This window comes from Colias eurytheme, chromosome 6, assembly GCF_061535395.1.
Source record: "Colias eurytheme isolate Ceu_HAF_F1 chromosome 6, ilColEury1 Martin Lab GWU primary, whole genome shotgun sequence".
Taxonomy (NCBI): domain Eukaryota; kingdom Metazoa; phylum Arthropoda; class Insecta; order Lepidoptera; family Pieridae; genus Colias; species Colias eurytheme.
In genome coordinates this window covers 7756769-7776990 of record NC_142985.1, presented here as the reverse complement: position 1 = coordinate 7776990, position 20222 = coordinate 7756769, and the positions used below count along the sequence as shown (strand labels likewise).

The 20222-nt window shown below is 32.2% G+C and overlaps 1 protein-coding gene across 1 annotated transcript; it reads left to right on the top strand.

Annotated features, from left to right (window-relative positions):
* The first annotated feature begins 369 nt into the window (after nucleotides 1–369).
* On the top strand, nucleotides 370–19244 carry Sema1b (Semaphorin 1b). The gene is made up of 11 exons (XM_090102919.1): nucleotides 370–710; nucleotides 7579–7718; nucleotides 8736–8832; nucleotides 9464–9515; nucleotides 14822–15074; nucleotides 15495–15688; nucleotides 15807–15948; nucleotides 16036–16717; nucleotides 16804–17129; nucleotides 17267–17456; nucleotides 17567–19244. Exons 2-11 carry the CDS (start codon nucleotides 7628–7630, stop codon nucleotides 17787–17789), a joined length of 2250 nt encoding a protein of 749 aa, XP_089959045.1. The 5' UTR covers nucleotides 370–710; nucleotides 7579–7627; the 3' UTR covers nucleotides 17790–19244.
* The last annotated feature ends 978 nt before the right edge of the window (nucleotides 19245–20222 follow it).

Here is a 20222-nt window from a genome sequence, read left to right as displayed (position 1 = left end):
AGGCAGGTCAACCGGTAGGGCATCAACTTAACTCTTAACGTTATTCGTAAAAGCTTTATCTTTATACATTTTCCCTGACTGATAGAGTTAGTATTTACAACGGCTATCCACTTCGTTTTGTATCAACATCTATCGTTCGGCTCTTAAATTGTTCTTTGAAATCCATTTCTATTTTATGGCCCCTCATTTAAAAGCGTCAACACAAAACAAAAAATTATGTGAAACTGGCAACGCGTGGAGCGCCGAGACCGAGAGGTGAACGTGGCAACGACGCACGCGCATGTAGTAAACGAGATAGAAAAGCTAGTCGAGCGAGTTGGCCAGTCGGGCCTCGAGTTACAAAGTTTCAGAGGAGCGGGGCTCCCCGCGCTCGCCCGCCGCCAAGTGCCAGGCCAGTGCCGGGCCTGAGTGCGACGCGAGTGTACGTTGGTGTGTGCCAGCTTGTCCCACGTCGACAGCGCTGAGCGCGCTCACTGTAAACAACGCCAAGCTACGTCTACGCTACACCTACTAACAAACCGGTTACGACTCTGTGATGCCGAAGTGATACACGACTTGTGATACTGATGTGGTCGGTGACCCGTTTATTTAAAAAGTTATAAGAGTGTTAATAATCAGGAGTGTGTGTACTAACGATGCGATGACCTGTGAGCTAAAAACAGTGATACGGATGTCTTTGGATTACTTAAGACGGTGAATAATTTACGCGGGTGAGTGTCCACGTTTGAGTTTGCTATAAATATTGTAGACAGTGGAGCATGCACGTTACAAAAAGTCCTAGATGTAGGGAAGGGAAGAGCGGGTATTGTTGACACTAAACTAGGGTCACCATATGTAACGTTTACAGAGGACACAGCGTAAAATTGCATTCTGTAGCATAATCATAATAAACTGCTTACTTGCATGACACCTAAATTATAAATTAAACGCAAGACGTGACTATTTCAATTAAAAGTAACTACATGGATACTAAAAATATTATTAATTCTTATTATAGTAGGTATTTTAGTACAATAATTATATAAATATGCAATAATATCCACGAAACTTTCTATAACATTTCATAGATATTAAAACTAACTATTAAATGTAATGATTATTTTAAACATTCTAAACTTCATTATTTTAAACAAAACATTATTTATAACTCGTTTATGGTCGCCTAGAACCATTAAACAAAGGTCCAAAATTTTTTGTTCAAAAAAGATTAAAAAAAGCTAATCGTAAATCATGGAGTCCCTACAAAAGCAATTGGGCCCGTTGCACAGGGACGCAGGCAAGTCAACGCTCCACGGGGTAAACCGTAGAGCTTAAAGCACAAAAGTTTTTGTTCACTTTCAACTATAATAGAGTCTCTACAAACTAGCCCGGTTTCAAATGTTGTTGCTGTATTGACTCGTTAGATTTTCATAATATGATCGATTATGTAAAGTTTTTGACACTTTTTCGATGTGTAATTTCAACCATATTAATTATAGTCTACACACTAGCATGGTTTCAAATGAAGTTGTTATATCTAGTATCTACTCATTTGAATTTTTAAACATGACCGATTATGTAGAGTTTTGGTGGAAAGTTTGTAAACTTTTTTAACCGACTTCAAAAAAAAAGAGGAGGTTATCAATTCGGCCGGTATATTTTTTTTTTTTTATGTATGTACCCCGATTACTCCGTGGTTTCTGGACCGATTTACGTGATTCTTTTTTTGTTCGATGCGGGATGGTGTCGAATTGGTCCCATAAAAAATTTATTCGGATAGGCCCAGTAGTTTTTATTTTATGAGCATTTTTGTCTGTATTTGTAAATGTTGCAAGTGCAAGTTTGAAGTCGGTTGTTTTTAACGCAGTTATTGACTTGTTATTGACTAGTAATTTCACATATAAGAGTCTCTACATATGGTACATACGGACTCGTTTAGTTTTTCTTAATACATATTCGATTTTGTAGAGTTTTGGGTTTCGAATTATTTTATTTAAAGGTTCTAGATAACTTTACAGAAGTTTAATTCATTTTCATTAAAAATATGGGTAATTGTATCTAATTCAATAACATATCAATTTGTATTAAGAGTAATCAGTAGAGTATCATCAGTCAGAGTATCATCAGTAATGATACAGTAATATTGAAATAATTATTAGTAAATAGTAATTACAAAATTAGATAATCAAGTAAAAATCTTGTTGTCTTGTTTTACCTACATTGCTCTATTCCAATTGGTCGGAGTGTGATGATATATACCGAGCATATAGCCTTTCTCGATCAATGATCTATCTAACACTGAAATAATTTTCAGTGATAAAAACAAATTGACCAGTACTTCCTGAGATTTGCTTGTTCAAGCAAACAAACTCTATAACTTTTGTATATTGGTATAGAAATGAGATTAAAGTTCATAGTTATTGCTCAGACAAGTTTCACAGGAATAGACTTTTGGATATTAAATTTAAGTCACGGCGAAACAATATTTACATTGAACTTCGATTGGTGAATGTTAAAATGAATTGTATAAAAAAATATGAAATGTTAAAGGAAAATTATATTATTATTACTAGACATACTTACATAACATACTCTATAATTATTCGTTTTGAATAAGCTAATGTTTATATGGTAAATAACCAAAACTTTTAAAATATTAGATATAATATTAAAAATATATTTGAGCATGTTAATAATTTAATAATTACATAAACATTGATTGTAATAATTATGTACCCTGTAATGCAGGAACACTTTTGTAAAAAAAGAAAGTCGTCACGTCATGTCAAAAATAAGGCTAAATTTTCAACATAAACCCTAACCTAATGTTATACTTGGATAATCCAAAATAATTATCCTGTTATTAGTAATGTGATACATGCCATTAATGTACGAGTATAACATATTCAATACAGTATTGATTCATTAAAATTGAAATTATAAACCTGACACACATTAGAAACACGTGACTGGGTCAAAATACGACATTTAATACTGATTCACTGCCATGTTATCAAAAATAATCTAAAAATTAGTAACTGTTCTTTTAGATAAGGTTTCAATGATACATAGAGTAAATCGCTCGAAACAAAAGGCTTCCTCTATATATTTTACGTTTTTCTTTTTTTTTTTTCGAAATAAGCCACTCACAACGAACTGTAATTACTCTATCCAAGCGTCGCTCTAATTATAGAGGTTAAATAACAACTTAACCTGGTAGCAAATATAACGGTTAGACCCATTTATTTTACCTAAAAACATTTTTATTTTTTTGTTGATACCATATTATTTTTGTCTGCTCAGGTAACATTAGCAATATCGTATTATATGTACTATAGTAAAGCTGTATCAATTTAAAGTAATTATATTTAATACGTTTTTGTATTAGGTACAATTCTTTTTTCAGTTCATACCTTTGAAACTATTGTATTTTTAGTTTATTTTTTATAGGTACTCATAAAAAATCACCCCGTCACTGGTAGCAAAGTGATAGATGACCAATCCTTGACTAAATTAAATATATCTTTCTCTGGACTTATAAATAGAAAAATCAATGGTACAATCACAACTAAGTTTTTAATGAATGAATCGCATTATCAACGTCCTGCGTGGCGCATGCGTCATACACACGACACAAGATAATGATAATTGTATTTAATAATACCACGATCTTTCATAGAAAATCTTGTATGCTAAGAATATATTATCACATACTACATTTTATAACGTTCAATCATCAGCTTTAATCTTTAACTTACATATAGTACTTGCTTATATCAGGTAGCGTAAGTGGTGCTCCTTATTTATATATGTATATGTCGGAGACTATCCCTTCGAGCTACTGACTCAAGAAATATAAACCGTAGTAGTATGGTCCGTAACCCCATGCATTCCATATCAATTCAATATCGACATTATATTGTACACCAAAGAGTACATTCTAATAGGAAGGTATAGCCACATAACAAGTCTCTGTTGTAATTCTCTCACATATAGTAATAAGAAAACTGTTATATGATTGGATATACTGATTCTGAACCGTATGATCAATTCCCTTTAGGAATTCAATTTAATATGTTATAAAATGTTTACAGCAACTTGCAAAAAATATAGTGGTTCGTTTAGGTACGATTAGGTATAAATGTAAGCAATATACATATTATATTACCTACATTTGAATATTTTATTGGATTTTTTGTGTACGACATTTGCGCAATATGCTGAATTGAAATATTAATAACAAAATTTTATAGTATCTATTACAGCCCAAATTCCAATACTAATGTTTCAGCTCGTTAACAAATGTTGAGTTAGAAATATTCATTTAGATGCATACTTAGGGTGGAACAAATTGTGTACATAGGTATATAACGATTGTAAATTGCTTTATAATGTTTAAATATTCATATACAAATGACAGTAATTATAGGATAATTCACAGATGATTAAGTTCAAAGTTATTTGTATAATGTAGACATTTTCAATAAATAATTTGATAACGTCATCTTCAGAGTAATTACTAAAGCGAATAATAAGAAACGAATTTCATTAATTTTATAGAGAAAAAAAATTAAATTACTTTATTTACATAAATAGATACTACAAAATGCATACTTAACGCATAAAATAAGCGCCTATAGGTCCATCGATATGTATAATAATAATTTTAGTATCATTTCTATTGAACCTGTCTAGTCTTACGAATTAAGTTCGTAAAATATTACCATCGAATAGGAAGTTATAGAGTTAAAAAGATTATAGAGTACGTAGGTAGGAAATCGAATATGAGAACAATATTTTGTATAATACAAATTTGTATAATGTATTAAAGAAAAGTCTTGATTTGTAAGTTTAAACTTAAATAATAGATAGCTATTCATATTATGCGTCTTCAATAAAATACTATCGAACCGGCTCTTCCTGAAACCTACTGTAGGCTCTTGTAGTATCTACTGTTGGTCTGTGATAGCTGTTATTATAATATCGACAATATCTCAAATTAAAAGATAAAACAAGTTTAAGAAAAACATACTTGGCTTTATTTTAATATTATATAAAATATAAAATAACCATTAACTTTGTTTCTTTGTCGTTTTATTAAAAAACTTAATAGAAGCCGGTTTTATTATAAAACTTAATGGAACCTGGTTAGTGATTTTTTTCTGATTTCTAAACTAGTTTAAATTTTATTGTGTAAAATTATTACCCATTAAGAAACATTCAGTCAAGGCGATATTTTCAAACTTATATAGAGCATTAATTATTTTTAAATGTTAAGTGTTAACATTAAGTTGCAGGTAGAGTCTTAACATATCAAAGTATTCTTATTGCAATAACTAACTACATTCCCTTATCTAAAGTTTAACTTTTTAAATGCATTAAAATTATAAAATTTCCTCTTTACATATACTTAAATATAAACTTATACTGATTACTGACCCACTTTTTATATATGATTAATGAAAACTAATATGATACATTTCTCCTGCTATACATGATAAAAAACTTAACCGCGACTTCCCGAGTCTCGTGGGATCGCAAGGGACGTTTGTGCATTACCACTGCCCAAGGCTCGGATATCAACCACATATCTTCATAATTACAGCCCTATCTCGGCCACGCCACAACGTGGGGTAATCCGGTTGAGAAGCCGCCATAATGTATTAAAAACGTACCTAATTAATAGGCATTTATAACACGATATAGCTGCTCGTATAAATCAACTCTCTATAAATAAGATGGAAAATAGACCAAATAAATTATATCTAATCTTCAACAAGGCTACATATAAATAAAAATACCATTGTTATTGGATAAAATAGCTATAAACGAACACGGCATTTCGATTAACACATTTACATAACCATAGAACTCCAACCCGTTTTATTAAGTATTCATCTGAATGCCTTCTTTACGTGTATAATGTATATCTCCTTATTTTGTATTCGATGCTAGTGTACGCTATGTCATTTTTATTACTTTTGCTATTACCCTTCATAACAGATGTCGTTGACTGCAGGCAAGGCTGGTTTCTATAAAAGAATATCATTCCTGTGTGGCTCATGCATAAACATCGCCAATTATTCCACAGAGTATATCCACAGAAACTAATGAAATACATGAAAATCCAATAACAAGTTAAAACGAGTGAATAATTGAAATGAGAAACTAGATAGAACTTTGATTGTTTTCTAGGCTTTATTTTTAAACAATTGACGCATTCCTAAAAACTTATGAATATTTTTAAATAATGAAATTATTGTAGTAACTTTATAATTGGAATTTAGGTTGAAGCACTGCTGACGGTACATTCTTATTTATACCATCGCATCTGAACGTACATTGCAACCCACACGCACGCCTTCTGTTACATTGTACTTATCAACCCTTTCAAACATAACAAACGCTTTAATTATATTAGGTATTGCAGCGGGGAATATGTAACATTAAACGATGCACAATACTTCTGTATTATTAAATATGTATGTTAATGTGTCAAGTCTGGGGTTTCTATTTTTAAACATTGTCGTTTATATATCAACAATTGTTTAGTAGGTATTGCAGTAATTAAATTTCTTGAAACTTTATGCTTCGTTATACATCCATACTAATATTATAAATGCGAAAGTAACTCTGTCTGTCTGTCTGTTACTCAATCACGCCTTAACTACTGAACCAATTTGCATGAAATTTGGTATAGAGATATTTTGATACCCGAGAAAGGACATAGGATAGGTTTTATCCCGGAAATCCTACGGGAACGGGTTTTTCTTTGAAAACGCGGGCGAAGCCGCGGGCGGAAAGCTAGTATTAAATAAATCCGTCATATAAAATGTCTGAGTATAACATATCTACTCAATTATGTTACAAAGAAAATTGCAAGCAATGCACAAAGTGATTTCACAAAGCGTATGCAGTAGCGAGTAAAAAAATTATATTCCCATTCAGAAAAAAGTCAAGTTAAGTTCTCACGATCACAAGAATAGTTAGTGTAAAAAACTAGAATGCGAATCCTGACTGACGCGCACGGATGCATGCTGCGTGCTTCATATGGACGATGCGATGATGAGAATTATCGCTCGCCGAGCAGTTTCTTTAAAACACGATTATTTGCATATCTCATGTAAAACTCTTCAATTAATGCTTTAACGAGTAACGATGCTTCTTTGTAATTTTAAGTTCTTTCATTACATGGAACAGGTGCATTTAGTGTAGGCACCTATAGGTTATCTTATCGCAACGTATCTACCTTGCGATAATTTGGTATCTAGTGAACAATTAATGCAATACTTAAACGTTGTTGTGTTCAAATTGAAACTACTTATTCTTAGTTTACCTAAATAATAACGTAGCTGTCTTGAATTATGTCCATCGAAAGAATGTTGAAAATATACAGCAATATTAGCCGTATTGAGTTTGATAAAATAATTTCAAAAGTTACATAATGTATGTGAGTATCGATCAAATAAAGTATAATACATTCAGCGGCGGATAACCCTATCCAGCATACATCAACGGAAGATCCTTTGAATTATTTATAAGACAATTTCATGATTAAATTTTGCTACAATATTTAAAAAGATGGTGCATTTGTTTCAGAGTGCACTAAAGAATGGAGCTAATAAGAAGAATCCAATTCTAAATCAAAATGGCCGTCGCCAGCGCGGTCCTAATACTTTTAGCATCCACTGTCCACGCGTGGATGCCTGATGCCAATGCTCGGATACATGTGAAATATGGTAAGTGAAACAGAGATTTAGAACTATTAATCGTAAGTTTTTGGTTAAATATTTTTATAGGTCTACCTTTACGACAGCTGCATTCCAAAAAACCTGTAGTTATCTACCAGTACCATGTTAGTCAACTTTGTTTTTACTGAAGTCCTTACAGAGAACCATTATCTATTTAATAGAAATAACAAGTACTTACATTAAAAAGTATGTCAACACAAAATAATATGCAATTAAATTGTTAGGACAACTTAAACTGCCGCTTAATTTTTATTCAATCCATAAACGTTAATGAATGGTTGTCAATAACACCAGTACGATAGATCATTGTTTCATTATTCGTCATCAATACTAATATCAATCTTGACATCAATATTACTGTGTAAACGAGCGATGGGTCATATTCCTAACTAAAATTTCCACATTTATGCGTTTCCAAAGAAGTAGGTGTAAAACAGCCAGCTAAAGTTATACAGATTGACACGTGAGAACTGCAAACCAATTGTTATGAAATCGAAAAATTTCATTGTTATATTTATCGTCAGACAATGGTACCATTGTTCAATGCATGAATAAGTGAGGTTTAAAACCCACATATGATCCACATTCTCAATTATAATATAATAAATTAGATAAAAAAAAATTAAGAGTAAATAGTAAATACAAACCTAATTAATACATTTATGTAAAGTTTAGGTATATTTTTATTAATAAACATAGTAAAATGCTCAATGAACAAGTAACAACCTAAGCGTTTTACTGATCGATATTTATGTTTGAATACAAACTTTAACGACTAGTTGACCGAAGGGTAATAAACTATGCGTGCTTAAATCAATGAGGCGTTATATTGGCAACCCTAAGCGGAATTCTGTAACAGAATCCAAATAACGTGGTTAAGCGGGTGTTGTAGGGCAACTGCACACACATGGTCTATTGACTCGCTTATTTACTGAGCAAATAATTCATCTTTACACCACGTTTTAGCAGCTTACCTAGAAGTTTTAATAAATTGCATTGTTGCAGGCGATGAAACTTCAGAACAGTTCGTGGGCAACACTACGGGACCAAACCACTTCCGTATTTTAGATAAAGATGATTTTTCAATTTTAGTTGGAGGAAGGTGAGTGATTGTTGTTTTGAGTTTTCTACTACATATATGTATATTGATATTATAGTATAAGTATATTTTTTATAATGAATGAACTTAAGACGCCTTATTATCTACCTCAAAATATTAAAAGATACTGAATAGATCTTAAGTTCTAAAACGATTTTTTGTAAATTATGAACCTACGGCCTACCTGCATAATTGAAAATTAAATATAATTTTGTAGAGCCTATTCCTGAGCTAGACACATGCTGTAAATGAGCTATAAATGCAACGCAATAAACTTCCGATGTTTTCATTGTGTATGCGAATAATTCGAATGCCAATGTCTCTATTCAGCAGACTAAATATTCTTGAGCAGCTGCGCGCAACCACTTTTGTGCATCTGTATTGAAATGGTCTTCGTTGTTTTTACATAATTGCCTGTATCGGATGCCTTTATTGGTATTTCTATTCTATTCCCATATGTGAGGAATGCAGTCAAATTACAGTCAGGCTATTTTCTATGTGCAAGCGCTCTCAATGATTAAAAGAGGGGACGATTCTTTTTTCAATATTTAAATTACATACTTCAATGCATGAGTGCAGAACTTGCTATATGAGTTATAATATTAAGAAGTAATATTTCTTTTTTTTTCTACAGGAGTATGGTCTACAACCTCAGCTTATATGACCTCTCCGAAAATACTGAACAGGTAAGCATTTAAACAAGCACTAAATATATTTTTTTTTTTTGTTTTTAAATATGTAGCTACTTATATTTAATCAATATTTTTAAGACTCGATTTCATTTTAACAAAATGCAATGAAGTGTTATCTTATCACTTCCAGTTTGATAACACTACACGACATATATTATATGTATCATATCTGTATGCATATAACCAATAATTTCGCACCGTTCGTAAGCCAAATGACAAGTAAAGCCAGCATTTAGCTTCTGGTTTATGTCTCTAATCTTGTGCAAACACAAGACTCTCTGTCACTGCGCTATATTAACCCATTATGTATGCTCTACATCCTACTGCTAACGGGAGGTTTCACAAGTAGACTACAAGCCCGCATAGGACAAAAATATGGGTCAAATGAACCACCAGGGGACATATCTAGAACGATAGCAGAGCAAAAAATAATAAGATTCATCACTATGCCGTCACTTGTAAGCTGTCCAACTGAGTGCAGATGAGAATTGAAAAGTACAGGTAGACTCGGTAAATTTTGGTCATATATTTTTGTACGGCATTCTTAACCATCGATAGATCCATTAAAAATAATAAGAAACCGCTCAGTGCCGTACAAAAATGGTGGTCCACCAAGTCGGAATTTTTATTTAATTTCCGAGAGTTACCGGGGGTAAATTTGGTCATTTGACCATGTACGGCAACTGTGTCATACTATTGCTATACTGCTTTTAATCCATTATTCCGCAACGCCGTACAAAAATCATGGGGACAAGGGGAAAAAATCGAGAGTTGTAATCCCCTCTCTTTTCCCACTCCAGGGGGTCATTTGACACAACACGAAATAAATTTATTTTTAAAGTATTTTATGCATAGATAATATTTTTTCATGTGCCGTACATTTTCGTTGGTTCAAAGGGGAAAAATCTGAAAAAGAAAAAAATCCATATAACGAAATGTTTGCTTTATATTTTTATAATAAAATATAAATATACATTAATATTAAGAAGCTCGAGGTGGTTAATTATCACCTTGGAAAGTCGGAGTCAGGTGGAATGGACTCCGTTAAATTGATGAACTAATAAAAAAGCTATGAACGAAAAGATGTGAATTATATGCAATCAGTCCATGAATACAGGTAAAGTCACAAGCAAATGCTAGTAATATATACATATTCAAAATGTACAAGTAAAGCGCTTTCAAATGATACCAAACACTGCATATTTATCTTAACTTTATTTTTTTACTCTGTATGTTTTGTCCGCTAGAGGGCGCCACATTAGATTTTGTGAAACCCCATATAGCCTTTAGCTAGCTAGTCGCTGGTTATCCAGTGAACAATTCAGACGCTTCTAATGATATTTCATTTGTCGAATTCTGATAAGTAGTTTAGAAGTTACGAGGGAATAGATGAACATACATACATGACCTGTCAACAACCATAACCCACCTTTTGCTTTGCCGTAGTTGGGTAAAAATATGTTAATGCCGTACTGTATCAAATGGCCATAAAGCACCCTTAAAATTGTAGCTTTCATCGCTTTCATCAGCCTAAAAGATGTGGTCTGCACAAAAATGTACGGCATCGTTTTTTCCTAATTTATCTATGTTAATACTATTTAAAACAACGGATAAAGTGTAGAAAACTATTATATTTCATTAATCTTCGATGTTTAAACTTTAACAAAATTTCTGGTTTTGCATTTCTCTATAACTTTTTTTAGAACGGTTTCTTTTGAACGGCAATACTATACAACAATTGAATTTTACAATATCATGTTAAAAAAAAAGTTCCCGTACAGGGTCAAATGACCTTACAGCTCTTTATATTAAGAATTCGATGAAATTAAGATGATTATTGGTATACATTTAAAAGAACAATTATTTTTTGACGGCATTGCTTTTAATAGTACTTTTGAGTGCTAGATAATGTTTTGGAACCGAAGCCGTACTTAGTCAAATGACCCCCTGGAGTGGGGAAAGAGAGGGGATTGCAACTCTCGATTTTTTCCCCTTGTCCCCATGATTTTTGTACGGCGTTGCGGAATAATGGATTAAAAGCAGTATAGCAATAGTATGACACAGATGCCGTACATGGTCAAATGACCAAATTTACCCCCGGTAACTCTCGGAAATTAAATAAAAATTCCGACTTGGTGGACCACCATTTTTGTACGGCACTGAGCGGTTTCTTATTATTTTTAATGGATCTATCGATGGTTAAGAATGCCGTACAAAAATATATGACCAAAATTTACCGAGTCTACCTGTACTTTTCAATTCTCATCTGCACTCAGTTGGACAGTTTACAAGTGACGGCACAGTGATGAATCTTATTATTTTTTGCTCTGCTATCGTTCTACATATGTCCCCTGGTGGTTCATTTGACCCATATTTTTGTCCTATGCGGGCTTGTAGTCTAAAGATAGTTTACTTTTATTGTTTAACTTCTGTACCAACTACCATATATCAATATGTATATATATATATATATATATGGGTGATTATACAAAAATGGGGTAACTCGATGTCATCAGCCAATTTAAACAAAGTCTTATTATATTTTATTCAAATAACAATCTATTTTAAAACAATGAAGCGTCCTTTATTTGGTCACTCAATTTCACTCCTTTATTTAAAATACAAATGAATAAAAATAATAAATTAATACCTCAAACGTCAGTACTTTGGCATGTCACAACTCCGAAAACCAACAATCAAGTGACTATCGTTTAAACATTATCATCGATTTAAGAAAACTTACTAATTCACTACAATCTTTGATGTACATAGTATTATATACTACAACTTTCAAAACGCAATGTTTTCCATCTTATTTAAAAAATAAAATTAAACTTTGTCATCGTTTTCACTAGTCAGTCCGTTGTGTGTTTTTTAAATTCGAAATTCTCGCTAAATATCACCAAGTCGAGGTCAAATCCCTGTCTAAGTATTAATGTTGGTAATGAAGTTACTTGTGCACCGCATATTTTGACGGCCGTCATAACTGTACCAGCGCTAGGGTTGTGTTTGTCCTCTAAAATCTTGCTGCGCCAGTCAACATTTCAGTCCTATGGGGAGTCGTTATTTTATTGTTAATCCGATTTTTATTTTCATATATAAATGGTTAACTATGATTTGTAAAAATATAGTTTGTTGATATTAGAAATTAGGCAAAAAAACCTAATTTGTGATTATAACCTCATATTAAGTCCCTTTTCATCAATCCGCTGGCATCAGTCCTTTGTCAGATATCGCGCCAGAGGACTGACGGGGCCCCATAGTACTGATGATTCTATCATTTTTGGGAACTTTTATCTTGATTGCTATTGGTATAAGCATTTCTATATTATATTTCAGTTAAAAACATCATGCGCCACGCTAAAAGAAACTGAATTTGACTAGGGAAGAAACATTTAAAAAACAGTAGCAAAGAAAAGAGCTATTGAAACAAACTACTAATAATTTTATTAAAAAGATCTTATTTTCTTTTAATTATTGATTTTGATGCTTTCAGGGCATAGCTTTTTATATTTATCAGATAAATACGTATACGTATAATACTGTGAAGTAAAATTACCTCAAAATAACATAAAAGTTAATTAATATACTTAATAACATTATAAAAATGTCAAGGGGCTCTTATGAAAACTCAGATGAGACTTTCATTCGAGCCTTTGGTTTTTAATTTTATAATAATTAGTACTTTTAACATAAATATTGGTAGATTTTTAGGGCTCCGAACCTCAAAAGGAAAAAACAGAACCCTTATAGGATCACTTTGTTGTCCGTTTGTCTGTTAAGACGTTTTTTTGGAACGCGTGGAGGTATCAATCTGAAATTTATATTGGATACTCAAGATTAAGAACCCTTGGGGCTGTAAAAAAATCAAACTTATAACGCAACGCAATCAAAAGATACCTACATCCGTTAATACTGCAAATTTCCACAAAATTCAATATTCGCAAGGGAATAAAAAAACACACAGGATGCTTGCCGTGTATACAGTCTACTATAGTTTACTTCTACTCGGTAAATAGCAACGTCTTATAACACAGATAAAGGAAAAATTGCTAAAAATGTAAATTTTAAGTTACAAACATAATAAAAAATAGGTTTGTTAGGAGTCCAACTCGCACTTGGCCGTTTTTTTGTTTCTATTGTTTGTGAATTACTTAAAATATCAAGTAAAACTAATTCAAAGTAGTAAAAGTTATGTAAGAGAGTAAGAATATTCACGTTGCGTTAAATATCAGAAGGCTGTTTTGAAAATTGAGACATTGTTTTTCCCAGTATCACATATTATTAATTATCATTTTTAAACATGTTAAGTACGTAAAAGACATGTGCCATTATTAAAACTGCGAGATTTGTAGTAATTTTCATTGAATTTCTTTAAGAATATTACAAGTTATAGTTTTTTATCAGTACCATGTTAGCCTCGTCAGTCCCCTGGAGGCCAAATCCAGAAAATTTAAAATATCTCACAATCTATTTAAAAAAGTGGCTGGCCCGATTTGGAACAATATATTCATTAGATTAGCTATCATATACACCCTAATTTGTAACAATCTGATATAAAAAATATAGTAAACAAAATATCCTCAAAAGTTACCCCATTTTTGTATAATGACCCATATATATACAAAACTTTTGAATAGGTTTTCTCACGATGTGCGTAGCCATGAGTAGGTAGATAAATACATAGGTATTGTAGTGTAGTTATTGGGCTATCTAATTATGAATAATATCGACTATAAATCTATAATTAGACATTATAATTTTAAAATAAATGAAAGTGCAGCTTATAATTCATCTATTAGACATGACGTATTATAAATATATTCGCATATAAATATTATCGATTAATTATTCTATGAAGCGGTCTCTAGACTCTACCAGAGACATCTCCATCATGCATGCGCAATGATTTGATGGAATTATCGTAGTCACGTTATGAACCCATGATTGATGAACACGCGATCGAATCGTTCTTACCTATTCGTCGCAATAATACGTATTGGAATTTGCACACATATTCAAACTATAATGTTATTTTACATTTGGAAGCGTAAGGTCGGTAAGCAATTTTGGCATTATGCCATTAACAACAATGGCAAAATTATATGGAAGCGTATCTACTACGATATACCAATGAAATTTTCATGCACTGATACGATATACATTTGGCATTTGGTACGTTAATTAATTTGAATAGAATTTCTCAGAGAAGTGTTTTTCCGTGAAATAACACCTATGTTGCGAAACAGTATAACAATGTACCTTAATAGAATAATATAAAGAACTATTTTTTATTACAGCGTTTGGAATGGCAATCGACTGACGCACATAGAGAACTTTGTCAATTAAAAGGCAAATCAGCAGATGAATGCCAAAACTATCTACGGGTAGCCGCGCGAGCACATGGTCGGCTATTAGTGTGTGGAACCAATGCTTTCAAGCCGATGTGTCGGCGGTATGCCCGGCATCCACCTAATCACCACCTAGAAGAATTTGATGGTACCGGGAGATGTCCATACAGCCCGCAACACAATTCCACTGCTATTTTTACAGGTATTTTTTAAGACTTATTTTGATACGTAGGTATACGGAGATTATCTACCAATTTTAATATCTTTAATTTTTCACTTTTACACTAAGGGGTTAATCTCACGTTACATGCTCAATGTATTAACTGTATTTTTTATTTTATTTTGGCATTTAAATTAAAAGTAGTTTGCAATAACAGCATATTAATGCCATTAGAGCCGTGCTTCTTCAGAGAGGCTGTACCGAGCACGATTCACGATATGAATCAACATTATTACCGGTACAGTTACATTGCACTTTCTGTAAACTTCACATTATAAGTAGTTAGGTAGGTAATACAACTATGTACTTACTTCTAAAACCGTAGGTAATATTTTAATTTATTTATTTTAATAATATCTTCGTATATTTGCAGCTATTCATTTTTTATTTTTTATTTCCCAGATGGACATCTCTACACGGCAACGGCAGCTGATTTTTCTGGAACTGATCCATTGATATATAGAGAACCAGTAAGGACAGAACATTCCGATTTACGCCTACTGAATGATCCTTCTTTCGTTAGCGCAGTGGCATCAACCAGCCATGTTTACTTCTTTTACCGCGAAACTGCTGTAGAATTCATGAACTGTGGAAAAGTAAGTTCATCTAAATTTAAGTTAAAATTAAAGAATTTTTTATATGATTTACTATAATTATGTAGTTATCTATTAAATGTGTAAATAATTTATTTATTTTCTTTTTATCTTCACACAGGCTGTTTACTCGAGAGTAGCCAGAGTTTGTCTGAATGACAAGGGTGGACCACACACTTTTAGTGATCGATGGACAACATTTCTAAAAACGCGACTGAATTGTTCAATTCCTGGAGATTATCCCTTCTATTTCGATGAAATCCGTGAGTAGAATAATTTAACATTGGAGATATTTATAGGATAAACTATAGATATCATTTTCATATTATAATTATTTGCTTTTTTTGCAGAGGCAACCACTGAAATAATTAACGGTATATATGGAAGTGGAGGTAGCAGGAATGATATAGTCTATGCAGTTTTTACTACCCCTCAAAACGCAATTGGTGGCTCAGCCGTTTGCGCATTTGCAATGAGAGATATTTTAGACGCATTCGAGGGACCATTTAAAGGGCAAGAAAGCATGAACTCAAATTGGTTGCAATTAGAAAAAGAAAAGGTGCCACATCCCCAACCAGGATCATGCGTAGAAGACAGTCGGACTTTATCTGACTCCGCCGTTAATTTTATAAAAACGCATCCACTTATGGACAAGGCAGTTCCATCTTTCTTAGCACGTCCAATCCTTATAAGAGTGAGCCTCCAATACAGATTCTCAGCTATCGCCATACATCCGCAAGTTCAATCAATGAATGGAAATAAATATGACGTTATGTATGTTGGTACCGATGACGGAAGAGTAATTAAAGCTGTGAATGTCGCCTCCAATGAAGGAGTGTTTGATGCAAGTGTAGACGAATACAGTAGAAATCCAGTGAGGACTGCTGTAATATCTGAAGTACAAGTTTTGCCACAAGGCGTGCCCATAAGACAAATGCACGTCGCACTTACAACAGAAAAACTTATTGTGTCATCTGGAGATATCATACGAGCCGTGGCCTTATCTCACTGCACAAATGTGCAATCATGCAGGTAAAAAAAAGATCACATGTTTAACTCAAAATATTGATTTGATTATATTTCTATATATTTAACTAAACGCAATTATCTATTTTTAGGGAATGTGTAGCATTACAAGATCCTCATTGTGCATGGGACTCAAAGCAGCAGCAATGTTCTTGGGTGGGAAATAGACAGTTTCCGAATCCGGAAAGATTTTTACAAAACGTGGAGTATGGGAAGACCGATATATGTAATAAACTTCCTGCTCTTTTGCCAAACGATAGGCATAGCAATAGGAACCCAGCGACAAAAAAACCAACGCAATCTGAGCCGAATCTACGACAAAAGACTGATGATATTCAAAATGAAATTTTAATCGAAGTGGTCGAAACAAACGTCTTATCTGAAGAAAAGCATATGAACGATAATAAGCACGAAACAGGTAAACTAATAAAATAATATTTAATACCAAATTAACATGATTTTCGTTCCATGTACCTCGGAACCTCTCGAAAAACTTCAATGATAAGAGGGTGTGATAGAATGCGAACTGTTTATAACATTTATCATTTTTTCCAGATTTATTGACAGTGGAAGCTGCAGATGGCAACATTTATAGCGCACAAGCACTTTTAACAGCTGTAGTGGCTTCATGCTTAGTTACATTAATGGTGGGCTTTGTAATCGGATATCTGTTTTCTCGGCGATTTCGTCACCCATTTTTTACCGATACCTCGCCATTCAATGAACAACACAATCATTTAAACAGGTAACTTAATGTCAATAATAATTTAATAAACTTTGAATCAATGTGTCTTCAAAATACGAACATAGCTACCTACGATTATTTTAAAATAACGATATTTTAACTATTTTCAGATTAAGTCCGTTGGAAACTCCGTTGAATGTGAATTCTGGGTATATGCCACCTAGATCCAAAAATGTGAATATGGTAGCGAACGTGTGCCCCCTCGCAAAACAAGATAATTTGCACATTGAACTTGGTAAGGAGCGTGCACTCGATCTTCGCAATTCTACGGAATCTCTCGACAAGGATCTAAAATGTGGCACTTTACAAAAAGTTAAAAAGACTTACATATGAAATATACCCGAAAAGACAGTGTATGGAACTATTTCAAAGTGATAGTATGAATTATGACTTTGTATCGCGTGTGCCAAGTCTTCCGAGCAAATCGGTGAGAACAGCAAGTGTAGTTTGCATTCATCGTTGTGAACGTGATAGTGACTCTTTCCTTTGTAAATAATAAAAATATATTTTATATTGTTGTACAGTTTATATAGTTTAAATATTGATATACTAGTTTTAAATGACAAGAAACTGCAGTGGTAAATAGTAAATACACGTGCATTTATAAACAAATCCATGAAATGTATGATACATGAATGGTAAATCTAAGTTTGTGAAGTATGTATAAACTTTAAAATAATTGGATTGAATTGTAATATTTTATAATACATATATAAATACACCCATAGTGAAAAAATGTTATCTTTTCAGTATTAACTACCGTGTCCATTGTAAATCGGTAAAGCTATTATAACTAATACATTCCACATTTACGTAGATATATAATTTCGCTACGCAGCTCTGTAAATATGAATATGTATATAATGCTAATATAAAGCGAAATAGTGGTCTTCATATACCTACATAGGAAATTAGTTCAAATATCAAAAATCGAAATAATACTTAGGTAATAATAATCATAAGTATCATATCTAGCAAAATTTATTTTTAATGTTTCGGCATAAAAAATAGAGCGAAACAAGCTATAAGCAAATGAAACATGTAATTAAAATAAAAAGAAACAATTGATTACATTAAAAAGTAAAAATTGTTGTTGTTATCTAGATTAAAATTGCTGTGCTAAGTGCATAGTGCCTTGTAGGTTGCCAATCTAGTGCCTAATGTAATTTAGGAAGCATAAAATGAATAGAATATGTTTAATCATCTGTTAATACATGTTTTAAAGTTTGCGAAGCTTTTAAGATATCCCCGATAGTCCTTATATGTATATGTTTTCTCCATTCATCCATAATGCGTAGCACATAAATTGTTTATAGCTTAACATTATTTTGTCGATTTACCTACTAAGAGTATGGTTTCGATTTTGACTCATTAAAATAATTAACAAATTCAAGTATTTATAATTATATAAAAAGAACAAGTTAACAATATTTTGATACTAATGAAAAAAGGCTAATTGTACCACCTGAGAAAATCAGAGATCTATAAAAATTAATAAGTATTCCCACCGTGACTCAAAGGTTATTTAATTAACGGAATTTATTTCTGTTTTATGATATTATAAAGTTTTTTTTTTATTATTTTAGATATAAAGTGTTAGTTTATTATTAGGACACCTTTTAAAATAATTTTGATTTTTTTGATCAATGTGTGGCATGGTATCATTGTAAAATCATACATGTTTATTACATACACGCATTTTATACATTTCAATTAAAATGACTGTGTACTCCGAGAATATGTATTATTTATATTCTTTGTATTAAATAAATGAATTTAAAAAATGTATATATCTTTTATTTCACATTTACAATAATTATCTAACCGCGCCTTTCGATTTATGTGATGTACATATAAAATTAACATAAAATATAGGGCATTGAGAAACCTTCTTTAAAAATTATTACTAGATAATATAATAATACTATACTTGCAGTGGTAGTGACCTTATTTTTTGGACTTCTGCTATTTCACTTATCCCTTTGCTCTCAGGAGCCTCCAGCAATTGCTTATCTTGCTCTGACCTAGAGTTGCTTTCATTATTCATATTCAACATTGAGGAAAAAAATATGTGCCCTTTAAATATTTTCAGTCCCTTCATCTTTGTGATGTGTATCACATCATACTTGAAGGTATACTCAGTAAATTTTTCAATAGTACATTCCTTCACTTGATTGCTTTATCCACCATTTAAAAAATATAATGCAGTTGATGTAAAATGCCGATTTGTATACTTTTAAGTGCTATCTATATAATTTATGTAATTACAAAGAAACTGCCGTTTCTCTAGTGCAGTTTTGACTATACTTGGATCAATAGTGACCCCATCATCATTAAGCACAGCTTCTTCTTTCATATAGGAGCTCCCTTCGTGAAGTAAAACAAAATTGTGTAAGATGCAAGCTGCACAAATCAATGTCTTAATAGATTCAGCTTTATTAATATCAATATGATTTAACTTTTTAAACCTCTCCTTAAGCAGTTCAAAAGCATGTCCAATGTAGGTGCATGTTTTCCAATGTATTTCATTAAATTTCATCTCTTCACTTGTCAACACTTCATCACTAGTAAAGGGGGTCATTAAGTTCTTCCGTAACTTATACTCTGAGTTTCCCAGTATATGATTATCAAAATCTATGAAATTTTTTAATTCATGAGCTAATTGGCTCTCCTTATAAACTCTGCTTTTATGTGTATTACCTATATCTCCTATGTGGATATCAAAAAACATTAATGTTTCATCACAAACAGCTTGCAATAAAATAA